Raw genomic sequence first — 13,606 nt, 5'->3', positions numbered from 1 at the left:
TTGTATGATATGTCCCCTTCAAATTGGTCCTGTTCTTCAGTGTACATTAAAAGCTTTGATGGCTCTAACTTGCATTATATTTCACCCATCATCACATTAATTATTTGTGTTTCGACAGCTTCTATTGAGAGCCCTGGATACCATGGTGGAGACGGACCCCCCTCTTACTACGGCAATGATGATTTTACAAACTCTGGCTGGGAAGATAAGAGTATCCGACAGGCCTTCATTAGAAAGGTAAACAGTAAGAATCAATCACTGCATATAAATATTATACAGTCAAACCAAAATTTACTCAGACACCTTCAACATTTCTCACATTATCACAGATTATTCACTATAGTTTAGAAAATGGTAATAAAATATGACAAGAACTAGGGCTGTCACTTTACGTTCGAAAATCGATTGCACAATCGATCGGACCAACCAACACAAGTTTCGAAAACGAAAATAGGGAATCGATTTTAACTGCCTTTTTTTAAACCAAAAATGTGTTTTAGGTAGACAGATTAATACAGTACACAGAACATGTAGGATGTTGGAAAATAACAATGTCTGTTCTGTTAACCAAATGCTTTTTAATATTTGCTATTACCTCAGTGCAAGTGAACAAGCGCGCCGTTATTTGTTGCTTAGTGACGTGTGTGTTCAAGCAAGCCAGAAATGCGCAGATACTGCGCAATACGCTGTATTTAATATATCATGAGGACTCACGAGTTGCGTATTTGCGCTAAATCCACGCAGATTTGGCTCACACGAACTTCCCCAGCAAAGTGAGTAAACATAGAAACACGACAAATTGACTCGTGATATGACAGCGTAACCCGCCAAAGTTCATTTTTATCCGAATTTGGCGGGTGTTAATTTCAATCCTTGAATGTTGCACTCCTGTTTGTCATTGTGCAAAAAACTTCACGCCAATAAATCATCAGAAATATTTATAAGACTTGTGCGCGTCTCAAGCGCCCTCTTTACGTTCGTCCTAATGCCTGTTAGTTGTCCGTGGGTTTGCCAATATTTGGTGTTGAAAATGGAAACGTCTTTAGACATGGAAAAATCGATTTTACAATCGATTCAATGAACACATATGTCTCAAAAATCGAACAGGATTTTTTCACAAAAGTGACAGCCCTAACAAGAACTCAGTTGATATTTCACTGGTTTTGTCCGTCCTTCTGTTAGACTCTCACACATGAATTATGTTGAATATCTGTCAGCTGTTAAATTTAACTACACAATTAGATAATACCAGTTTAGCTCAACCAGTTACCAAGCAATGCTTCATGTTGTTCAGTCTGTGTGTAAAAAGGGTGCATTAGCAATTAAAGAAAAAACACTTCAGCAAAACATGATCAGCTCAAAGTGTCCAAATCATTTTTGGTCTAAATTTTGTATAAATGTTACTGGTAGTCGCTGTATGAAGATTTTATGGGTATAATATGTCACATTGTACTTTATTTTGCTATCCTAAGTTACATAAATGAATTATTAAAAATGATATCTGGTGTTTTTGAATAATCTTTGATTTGGCTGTATGTTGCAGTTCAGTGTGTTAAAGAGAAACACTCTCTCCTCAGGTGTTTATGGTCCTGACTGTGCAGCTGCTGGTCACCACCTCTTTCGTTGCCGTTTTCACCTTTTCAACTGACGTCAAATTGTTTGTACGGAGAAATCGTTGGACGTACTACGTGTCCTACGCAATCTTCTTTGTGTCACTGATCGTTCTCAGCTGCTGTGGAGAGTTTCGCCGCAGACACCCCTGGAACCTGGTGGCACTGGTACAGATGCACATATTTACACTATTGTTCAGTGTTTTTATATGTAATATATATGCAATATTGTTTATTAAACATGTGTTATATATATTTTTTTATTAATATACATTATATTTTTATATATATACACACATGTATACTTACATGCATGCATACATGCATACATATACACACACACATATATATCATGGTTCTGCGGGTCCTTGAAAATTCTTAAGTCTTAAATTTGGTTTGAGCAAATTTAAGACCATAAAAAGTCTTAAATAGAATGAAAGAAGTCTTCATTATTTTATGAGATCTTAAATTTGGGGATGGAAAAACAGAGTAGCCGTGATTCAGAAATCTGATTTATTATATATTAGTTATTATATGTGTTATAATTTAGCTATATATAACTTCTAAAGTCTATGATTCAATTAAATAAATGTGAGCGCTGCATGTTCAACAGGATCTCAGTTCGCAATCAGTGAATACTGCACATTTATGCCTAACGATTACATTATGGTTTTTATATTATAATATGTTGTAGATGGTTGTAAGAGAGCATATTTATGCCTCATCTTTTTGAATGAGTAGCTGGAAGCAGTAAAGCATAAACATTTCAAAATAAGAGTCCCGGTGTATTTCTTGTTTATGATTAAAAGTCCGTCATTATGCATATTTTTTTTCCCCTGGCTATTATTGGTGTTTTGGTTACACAATAAACAATATCTGACATTTAAATCTATGTAAACTCTTGCATCTTCGCCCCATCACAGGAAAGAAAGGCTAAGAAGATTAATTAAAATCACATTTAATATATAGATTTTTTTTAGTATCGGCACAATAAACTTTTTATTGCCTTTCTTTAAAAACACATATTGTTACCGCAAAATCCAGTATGGATGGACCACCACTTTGAGTGTTAGATTTCAATTCATTAATGTATAGTGCTTTTCACAATACACATTGTTTCAAAGCAGCTTTACAGAAAATGCCACATTGTACATTGAGGGATTTATGCAAAAGTACCATTTAGGAAATTTACTTGTTTTTTTACTCTGGAAATGTCCACTTATGGATTTTGCTTAAAAAGTCCACATTGCAATTTAGAGTGATCTGTTATCAGAGGTAACTGTCTAAGTTATGTATTTTCAGAAATGTACATATACAAATCACAGGTTGCTAAACAAATGTATTAAACAATTCAATAATTTATGCAAAAAATGCATTTAAACGATGTAATAATTTAAGGCAGAAACAATGAGCTCATTGAAGTAATGTGTGTATTGATATATGAGAACATTAACCATTTTCAAATAAATATGTAAATATTTTCTGTCTTTCTCAGTCCATCCTGACGCTGAGTCTGTCGTATATGGTTGGAATGATCGCCAGCTTCTACGACACCGATACGGTCATCATGGCTGTGGGCATCACTGCCATCGTCTGCTTCTCCGTTGTGCTTTTCTCACTGCAGGTTCGTTTGCTCACGACCTTTTATTCCCAACAGCTCAGCGCTCTAGCAGCTTCATTTCTTTATGTGCACTATTTCATTTTATACATGTCACCAAAAACAGGATAATGGCAACATGTATACATTTAAAAGGATAGTTCATCCAAAAATGTATGTTTTTTGGACATTATACCTAGACATGGTCTAATTCCTTAAAGGGTTAGTTCACCCAAAAATGAAAATTAAGTCATTAATTACTCACCCCCATGCTGTACCAACCCCGTAAGACCTTCGTTCATCTTCGGAACACAAATGAAGATATTTTTGATTAAATCTGAGAGGTGGATCACTGCTACATAGGCTGCCAGAGGGAATGAAACTTGACGGCCCAGAAAGTCATTAAAGAACATGTTTAAATATTCCATGTGCCTACAGTGGCTCAACTATAAGTTTATCAAGCGACGAGACTACTTTTTTCCCGAAAAAACAAACATAATAACGACTTTATTCGACTATTCCTTTTCTTCCTTGTGGGCCTGAGACGAGAGTTCAAGAGATTTCCACGACGCATGCGCGAGAACTGAGAAGAGAACGTTCTTCTTCTAATACTTCTTGTTCAGTTCTCGCGCATGCGTCGTGGAAATCTCTTGAACTCTCGTCTCAGGCCCACAAGGAATGAAAAGGAATAGTCGAATAAAGTCGTTATTATGTTTTTTTTTTCGGGAAAAAAGTAGTCTCGTCGCTTGATAAACTTATAGTTGAGCCACTGTAGGCACATGGAATATTTAAACATGTTCTTTAATGACTTTCTGGGCCGTCAAGTTTCATTCCCTCTGGCAGCCTATGTAGCAGTGATCCACCTCTCAGATTTAATCAAAAATATCTTCATTTGTGTTCCGAAGATGAACGAAGGTCTTACGGGGTTGGTACAGCATGGGGGTGAGTAATTAATGACTTAATTTTCATTTTTGGGTGAACTAACCCTTTAAAGCTGAATTCATTTCTGAGCTTTAAAGGTGCAGTGTGTGATTTTTAGCGGCATCTAGTGGTGAGGTTACGAATTGCAACCAACAAAAGTTACGGTGGCCAACAGGAAAATATGTCATCGTCTGAGACAGCAGAGAGTAGCAGTTCAGCAATGAGGTTTCTGTACATGGATACATTAAAAATTATGTTTACTTAATTATTCAGTAAAACTATATGTTATTGCGAATATTATTGTTACTTGTTCATCACTGTGTCAGTGTTTTATTCGCTGAACTAAGCTTGCTTCCTTGCACGAAGAGCAACATAGTAACGAAACGCGTTTGTCCGTTTAGGGCCACCGTAGAAACATGTCGCGCATTTCAATGATCAGGAACCCGCGGTGTGTGTAGACAGAAACTGCTCATTCGAAGCTAATACAAATATAACGGTTCATTAAGTAAGTCTTTATACACCACTGAAAACTTCTTTTTCAAGGTAGTGAGGAAACGCGCTCTGTAGCGCTGTGTGTTCTCTGTAGCGCTGTGTGTTCGCTGTAGCGCTGTGTGTTCGCTGTAGCGCTGTGTGTTCGCTGTCGGCTACGCTAGAAGCATGACCACACAATATGTCGACCTCCACAGAAGGGGGCGGCCGCGGTTATGGAGATAGAAATGATCATTCTAAGGTAATAAAACCGTAACGGTTCATTATGCAAGGTCTTTATACACCACTGAAAACATAGTTATGGATCTTATATTGCATTTCTGTCAATAGATCCTCAGAAATATTACACAATGCACCTTTAAGGCCAAAGATGATAACGATAAAAAATATATAGTTCTAATAATAGTTCTAAATGTAAAAGATTAGCACAACTATTAGAGAAACAATATAGTTGGAATCAATTTCAGGCTCTTCAATTTCAATTTCTCTGGCTTTATTTTTCAGCCAATCAGAATCCATCCTGCTTTAAGAGCTTGAGCATTAAAGCGGCAGACGACAAAACTGCGGTGTGCACACACAGTCAAACCACAAATTATTCAGACGCCAGATATAATTTTTACTAGTGTGTGCAGGACACTATAGTTAATTTATGTAAGTGAGGATAGCAAAATAAAGTAAACTGTGACATATTATACCCATAAATTCTTCATACAGCGACTACCAGTAACATTTATAAAAATTTTAGACCAAAAATGATTTGGACACTTTGAGCTGATCATGTTTTGCTGAAGTGTTTTTTCTTTAATAACTAATGCACCTTTTTACACCACAGACTGAACAACATGAAGCACTGCTTGGTAACTGGTTGTGCTAAACTGGTATTATCTAATTGTGTAGTTAAATTTAACAGCTGACAGATATTCAACATAATTCATGTGTGAGAGTCTAACAGAAGGACGGACAAAACCAGTGAAATATCAACTGAGTTCATAACTCTGAGTTCTTGTCATATTTTATTTCCATTTTCTAAACTATAGCGAATAAACTGATAATGTGAGAAATGTTTGAATAAATTTTGGTTTGACTGTATAATAAAGAGCGTTATCGTCTGCGATGCTAATATAGTCATCGTTCTTGGTGTGAACGGGCCTTTAGAGCTTGACTGTTGTTGTTTTTCTTCATGCGATAAACCACCCCTGATGACCATTATTCTTCCCTTTTTCAAAAACAGAGCAAATATGACTTCACCTCCTGCTATGGCGTTCTTTTCGTGTGTTTGATTGTCCTGCTCTTCGCCTCCATCCTCTGCATGTTCATCCAAAACAAAATCCTGCACATCGTCTACGCTTCGATCGGGGCCTTGCTGTTCACCTGCGTGAGTACCGCTTTACTGAACTCACATCTATACCAGAGAATGTCTAATAAGGGGAGAACTGTCACTCGCGGTAAACTTCCAGCTTCTGAACTGGTTGCAGTTCCACACTGGCTACACATGAGGGCGCTCACAGGACGAGTGCAGAATGAATGGAGGTCTATGGAGATATACCCCTCAAAATCCACTTTTCTCAGGATCTCACTTTTCGTCTAGTAATTTGAATGTTGTATTCGAAAGGAGATGCAAAGAAATTACACATTTTAGAGTCACTTACTTGCTTTAAAAAGTCATACACATCATACTACCAGAGAAGTGCTTTACGGCAATCCTTCAGTCACTTTGGTGTGATTTCGCGCTCTGCACTTTCTTTTCTCTCGAGGCATCGACAACACCGCTGACACAGGTAAATACACGTAAATACAAAAAAGAGTTTTTCTTTTGTTATTTTAAAAGCCCACACCGAAAATACACACACACATTCTGGTCCCGCTTCGGATGCCACGATGCCATCAAGCGGTATCTCTGGACGTAATCAGTCCTTCACTGACCAATCAGCGTTCATTAGCAGAATGCTAGCGTGTAATGGGCAACAACAACTCAACCTGTAAGAAATCGAAAGGACATAAGCACTCGTTCATTCAACTTTCAACCTATAACCCATGTTGAACTCGCAAAACCTACAATCAAATCTGAGATTTCTCAACGGCAATCTGGTGACAGAGACAAATTTAGCCGTCTAGCTCCATAGACTCCCATTCATTTTGCACTCAGGGCGATCGCCCCCAGTGGAACTCTGGTGGAACTACAACCACAATTCGGTACAATTGGGCTTAATAGGGAGTGGACAGGCTCTCCGTAGACGGGCTCTGTCTATACCTTTTTCAAGGAAATTAAAATTAAATTCATCAGACCTTTAAGCAAATCTTTACTCGCATTAATGAAAACTTTTAATATGCATTCAAGCTGTCAGAATATGAAGATGTTCATGTGAAGTTGTACATCTGAGCTTCTCTCTTGGGTTTGATTTAGTTCTCTGCTTCACACACAGACCTTCATCTCTTCAGCTTTTACTTTTTAGCTACTTCAGAAACCATAATTTACTTTGAACTTTAGAAAAGACGTTTTATTGTGAATTCCACACTTCATTAAGTTACACAACTGTTTTCAACAAGATAATAAAACAGGATTTTTCAAGTATCAAAATAGAACACTATAGTGAATAATGATGACGTAACACTGGTTTCTCAGTGAACTGGACTAAGAGCTTTGCCTTTATGTACATAAAGATTAATCCTCTGGTGCCGTTTGGTAATTTTTGACCGAAGAATGTTACGTTTTTTATACTTCATCGGAGGGGTACAAAACTTGGTAATGGTAAAAAAAATAAAAAATAATAATAGACATGATTCAAAAAGGTTAAATGGTCCTGAAAAAAACAGTCACACTTGTATTTTTGCGCTCAAAAATTAGACAAATTTCTTCTAGTGGAAGCATTTGGTACTGCGCCCAAACAAAGCTAATTTTTTGAGAAATTGAGAAATCGAAATCAACCTCAAATTTGGAACACATCTTCTGGCTTTGATTTTCTCACATTTTTAGAGTAAAATGTGTTTTGAAAAATATATATTTTATTTCAAATGGAAAAAATGTTTCAAGTTCAGTTTTTTAAACTTGGTTCACTTCAGCAATAATCTGCCAAATGTCGTCTTTAAAAGAGACCAAACTGAAGTCTGTTGCTCTAAAGCATTCAAGATTTATGACGTTTTAAGTTGGAAATTTCATTTTCAGGTCAATGCTCAAAAAGTAAATAAATGGATTATAACTTAAAACGTAAAAATAATTTAGTACCATAAAGTCCTCGAATGATACAAAATGTTAAAAAATAGTACAGTAGTAAAATATAGTGCAATCGTTTAATTGTAATAAAAAAACAACAACAAATTGGTCATTTTTCACCGCCACACAAAAAGAGCACCAGAGGCTTTAAACAACCGTATATGAATGGTTATGTTTTTTTGTGCGGTACATGTATATGTTTTACCATCTGTCTTAAACTGGGTCACCAAACTAAGGCAGCCTCCAATTTTCCAGTCTGACTGGCTGTGTAAAAGTCTTTCGGCGCAGTGAGATTCAGTATTTGAAACTCATATTGTTGGACCAACAGGAAATGATGACATGCGATACCATTCAAAAGTTTGGGGTCGTTATGATTTAAAAATTTTTTTTTTTTTTTAAAGGAATCTCTTCTGCTCATCAAGGCTGCATTTATTTGATCAAAAATACAATAAAAACTGTAAAAATGTGAAATATTTTTACTATTTGATTACTATGCTGAATTTTCAGCATCAATACTCCAGTCTTCAGTGTCACATGATCCTTCAGAAATCACTCTAACATGCTGAAGTAACATTTCTGATTATTATCGATGTTGAAAGCAGTTGTGCTGATTCATAGTTTCGATACTTTTTTTGGTCAAGATTCTTTGACAAATAGAAAGCTCTGAAGAACACCAGGATACTTGAAAACGTCACAATATTCCTCATTTAAATACTTTTTTTGTGTGCGATGTTGCTGTTTGAGGATGAAAACGGTCTGCATTTACAAGGTTTTTTTCTATATCAGTGTCACTGTTTCTGAACTCCATTCTAGTCTTGAGTTTCTTCCGGGAACGAACACGTCACAATATTCCTCATTATAATAATTAATACGCAAAATAAAGGGGCGGGGCCTGGTTGAGTTAGTTAGTAGTGTGTTAAACTGGCGGTTATGGAAAGGGGCGGGACATTTCCCAAACACACTCGAAGCGCTCGACCAATCACAACACACTGATCCAGCCGACCAATCAGAGCACAGTGTGCTTTTCAGAAGGAGGGGCTTCATAGAGACAGGAAGTAAACAGAGCGTTACTGACAGACTTGGAAGAGAGGAGCCGCAACAATGGAGAATATGAGGAAAATAATCAACATTCAAGCAGGAAAACCTGTTCTAGTAGAGCCTGAAAACAACATCAAGACTTTGTAGAAGCGCATAATAGATCCTCTTTCAGACATTTTAGACTGTGTTATGACCTCGCATCTGTTAGATGCCAAATGCAACCATACGGTGTTGGTAGTCACACAACATGAAAGTGACTCTCAGTGCTTGTTTGTTTCTTCACAGTTTCTGGCTGTGGACACTCAGCTTCTCCTGGGGAACAAGAAGATGTCCATCAGCCCAGAGGAGTACGTCTACGCAGCTCTGAACCTTTACACGGACATCATCAACATCTTCCTTTACCTCCTGACCATCATCGGGCGCGTAAGGGACTGAGAGAACAAGGGAAGTGCGGGAATAATGCATCACCTCACCTTTCCTCACATTCTTCATTTATTCCTCTCTCGCATTCCCTGTATGTCCACACGTACAGGTTGGTCAGGTCATAAAGCTCTCTTCCGGGCAGTTGCAAAAATCAACCTATAGAAATTCATCTAAGAACCCATTTGAATGTAGTTCGTCTGCATTGCTCCTGTTAAAACCGCTTCTGTGATTCTGGAGATTTATGATATGATTCAACCGTTGCATTTAAAAGGCATGGCAGAAATTTCACCCTTTTGCACGCGTTTAACACATTGAAGGAGAACGAAAGTGCAACGGGTGTTTATATGTCAGAGTTATGAACACTATTAATACTAATGCTCTCCACTAGTCAATATAAAGTCTATAAAGCATGATAGTCAGACAGACACAGATCCTCCTCTAGCTGTAAATCGTCAAAGAAAGCTCCAGTTCTTTGCATGAATGTCTGAATATCTGATTGCGTTTCTAACATCACCGCTTTGCAACTTAATAAAACCCCAATATATACAGTCCAAGATGACAAACGGTTGTACAGTTGACCGTATTATCTTCAGTATAACTATGATAAAGTAAAATAAAGGCTGTATATAGTTTATTTCTGTTTCTTTTGAGAGGAAGGTGAGGTCGTCTTAACATTTATGAACGGTCAGTATTGGAGGCTCAAACATTACATGACTCTTTTCTCTTTCATGCTGACTACTTTATTTAATTTTTCATTCAATAGATGTTTTGTTTTGTTTGTGTGCGTGTGAATGAGGGGAAAAGATTCCCTTGTTTTAACTAATGCGATTGAAATATTGGATTATATGATGCTTTTGAAAGCATCACTAGTTGCATGTTAACTTGCAAAATATGTGCTGGAATTGAAAATAACAGGATATTTCTAGGATGATTCCTGTAATTTATGTTTTTGTGGTTATTTATGAGTTATTTATTGAACAGCCGGAGGGTAATGGACGAAAGGCTCATTTTAAACTGTCTTAGAAATGACAGAGCGCACATTTAAACACAAGCAAGCATATTAAGGATATATGGATGGATTTCTGTATATTAAAGAATATCCACTCCAGATGGTTTCAGATGTAAATGTACGATTAATTAGTTAATTCATAATAACATTGACTGATATGTCATGTTATCCAGCCTTGCATGTGGAGCTGCTGAACACTAAACTGGCTGTGAAAGACATGGGTGAAGAAAATACTGACTTTTTATTTTTTGTCGTTGTTTGTTTGTTTGTTTGTTTGTTTTAAAATAAAATGTTTGTCTTTATAACTAACTTCTGAATAAGTAAAGCTATAGTGGATTGAGTGTGTTTAGGCTTTGTAGATCTCTTTGCACTGTACATTTGCATTAAACTGAAGTTAAATTATATTCTCCTGCAGCCTGTTTGTGTTTCATTACCAGAATAAACTGAGAGGAAAACACGGCTGAAATCTTGTTTTCTTGTGCTCTCGGATTGCAAAGCTTGTCACATGACCTGAAATGTTGAAAAAATGGTTATGAGATAAATTATGAGTCAGCATCTTTGAAGAAATTGCTCGAGACAGTTTCATTCAAAGTGAATAAAAAAATATATAAAATAAACTGCTGCTGTTGTTAAAATTAATCTTGTGTATGTAAAACTGTGAAACATTGGCTAGTGTTTTTGATTTATTAGCATTTGTTGCTTAAACGTTCTATTCTTTACTAAGTAAATAAAAAGTGAAGTGTAACATAACTTTGTTTTTCATGTAAAAAGGGTTTTTGAGTTTTCCTAGTCCTCATTAACACAGCTTTGTTTAGACACATTGTGGATTTATATGATCACATGCAGTCTTTGACATTTTAAGTAATGATATACACATAGTTGTCAAAAACAATAGCATGCGTATTCTAGAGGAGGAAAAGCTCACTGAAAAATGTAGTTGATCAATAAGTAACACAAGATTCACCTCATTTTTTGAAAGGGTTTAATGTAATTTAAGTTGAAGTGACTTAAACATCCAAGTTGATAGAACTTCGGTTAGTTATGATTTACACAGGTTAAAGATGAAGATGAATCTGCAATTACGTTCTTGAAACGCTCTAAAAATACACACTTACAAAAATCCACACTTATGAATATTTTATGATCAATATAAAATATAATAACTCATCCGAATAAATGAAGCCATTTAAAAAAATTGTATAAGAAATACAAGATTCAACTCATTTAAGTCAGTTTAATGACTTACGCCTAAACGCCTGAGTTGAGACGACTCGACGCCGGCGATATGTTATGCCCTAAATTAATACATGATTAACTACCTGTATTTTTCTATGTACATTTCTGAAATGCACTTTCTGTAAAGCTGCTTTGAAACAATATTTTTGAATCAAAAATTTGAATTGAATTTAATGTAATTTAAGTTGAAGTGACTTAAACATCGAAGTTGATTGTACTTGTAAATTTAAGGCAGAAACAAGGGAATAAACATGAAAGACGAGCAGTTGATGGATGGAGAGACGATATATCGATCTGTTACTGACCTGTGAACTTCACTCTTATGAACTGAATTGAATGATTCACTTCCTAGTTAAACAGTTCCATTCAAATTGATTCACTTCATATTACACGTGTTTTTTTATTTATTTTTGTATTATTAATTCAGTGCCATGAGAACAAGAGGTATTACATATTCATATTAACACATCAACATATGTAATAAAAATAATTAAATAACAAAAATAGAAATAAAAAAATAGACAAATTACATGAACTCTAATGCTTTCAAAGCATTACATATTTTCAGTGTTTTTTATGTTTGTTTGTTTGTTCCAAAAGATTTACATTTAATTAAAAGTTGTTTTTAAAATGTATAAGATTTGCGTTAAGCCCACTTCTTTTTATGTACATGGTATTTTCCTAACAAAATAAATAACTCTATAATATGTTGTTCTTTACATTCCAAATTGTCATTCTGGGTATAAAACAGCACATTAAATACACACATTTCTATCATACACTAGTTTTCTACTAATACAGGTTTCTAAATCTTTCCAAAATAATCTTAATACAGTGGAAAAACAGATGCAATAGTTTCTTTTTCTAGTGCACAAAATTCACAGGTATATGAAATATTAAGCTTAAATCTTTCCAAAACATGCTAAGCAGGATTCATTCTGTGAAGTATTTTGTAGGACATTTCCTTAATTTTGTTATTAACACAAAACTTATTTGGCAATTTCCATGCTGTGACCCAGAGATATTACCAAATAAACTTCATATTACACGTGTTTAAGTTTTAATAGTCAGGAAGAGTCGTGGATATTTCAACTTTTAGTTTGCACACTTTTTTATTTACACAGGTTAAACCTGCAGTTTTGTTCTTGAAAAGCTCTAAAAATCCACACTTTCGAAAATTATATGATCAATATAAAATATAATAACTCATCCAAATAAATTACGCCATTTAAAAAAAATTCTATAAGCAATACAAGATTCAACAAATTTTTTAAGTCAGTTTAATGTAATTTAAGTTGAAGTGACTTAAACATCGAAGTTGATTGTACTTGTAAATTTAAGGCAGAAACAAGGGAATAAACATGAAAGACGAGCAGTTGATGGATGGAGAGACGATATATCGATCTGTTACTGACCTGTGAACTTCACTCTTATGAACTGAATTGAACGATTCACTTCCTAGTTAAACAGTTCCATTCAAATTGATCCACTTCATATTACGCGTGTTTTATGTTTCAATAGTCAAGAAGAGTCATGAATCTTTCAATTTTTTTGTTTGCAATTTTTTTTATTTCCACAGGTAATAAATGAAGAGGATGTTTTATTTACACGGGATAAAGGGACGATGAGGATCTTCATCAGGAGGAGCTGTAGATGCGGTTGTGCTTGTTGATCCACAAGTGCTTCAGTATTGGGATCATTCCTGTAGCGTTCGAGCAGCAACTCCTTCTCCTTCATTGTTTTCTTCTCCTCCTCTCTCCAGGTGAACAGAAAAAGTGGGAGTTTTCTTGTGCACTTTTCCTGGACGCTCACATCGCGCTGGATCTCATTCTTGGGAATGGCAGGAGAAGCCGTGAAGTCTCCCATTTCACTGGGATCATCCTCAAATCCCTGGATCTCCTCCTCTTCGCTCGCCCACTCTTCCTCCTCTTTCTCAATCCAAGCAAACAACTTTCCCGGTTTGGCTTCGGGCTCCGGCGTTCGGGAGCGTTTGAGTGAGGTTTTCCCAGTGAACTCCACGTACTCGTTCTCCTCATCCTAGATGTCCACCAGCACGAGTTGTGGAGACGGGA

At 36.0% G+C, this 13,606-nt stretch overlaps 1 protein-coding gene across 1 annotated transcript in view; it reads left to right on the top strand.

The window, feature by feature from the left end:
- The window catches only part of grinaa (glutamate receptor, ionotropic, N-methyl D-aspartate-associated protein 1a (glutamate binding)), a 28,730-nt gene extending 17,975 nt beyond the window's left edge, over positions 1-10,755 (top strand). Inside the window, exons 3-7 of the mRNA XM_077195740.1 lie at positions 119-237; positions 1,578-1,778; positions 3,106-3,234; positions 5,849-5,992; positions 9,152-10,755. Coding sequence (XP_077051855.1) covers positions 119-237; positions 1,578-1,778; positions 3,106-3,234; positions 5,849-5,992; positions 9,152-9,301 — 743 coding nt within the window. The 3' untranslated portion in view covers positions 9,302-10,755. The remainder of the gene's footprint in view (positions 1-118; positions 238-1,577; positions 1,779-3,105; positions 3,235-5,848; positions 5,993-9,151) is intronic.
- Positions 10,756-13,606: the final 2,851 nt, after the last annotated feature.

Source organism: Siphateles boraxobius, unplaced genomic scaffold, assembly GCF_051911475.1.
Source record: "Siphateles boraxobius isolate OS27281-9 unplaced genomic scaffold, OSU_SipBor_1 35, whole genome shotgun sequence".
Lineage (NCBI taxonomy): Eukaryota > Metazoa > Chordata > Actinopteri > Cypriniformes > Leuciscidae > Siphateles > Siphateles boraxobius.
The sequence above is the reverse complement of the archived record's forward strand: the minus strand, read 5'-3'. Positions and strand labels throughout refer to the sequence as shown.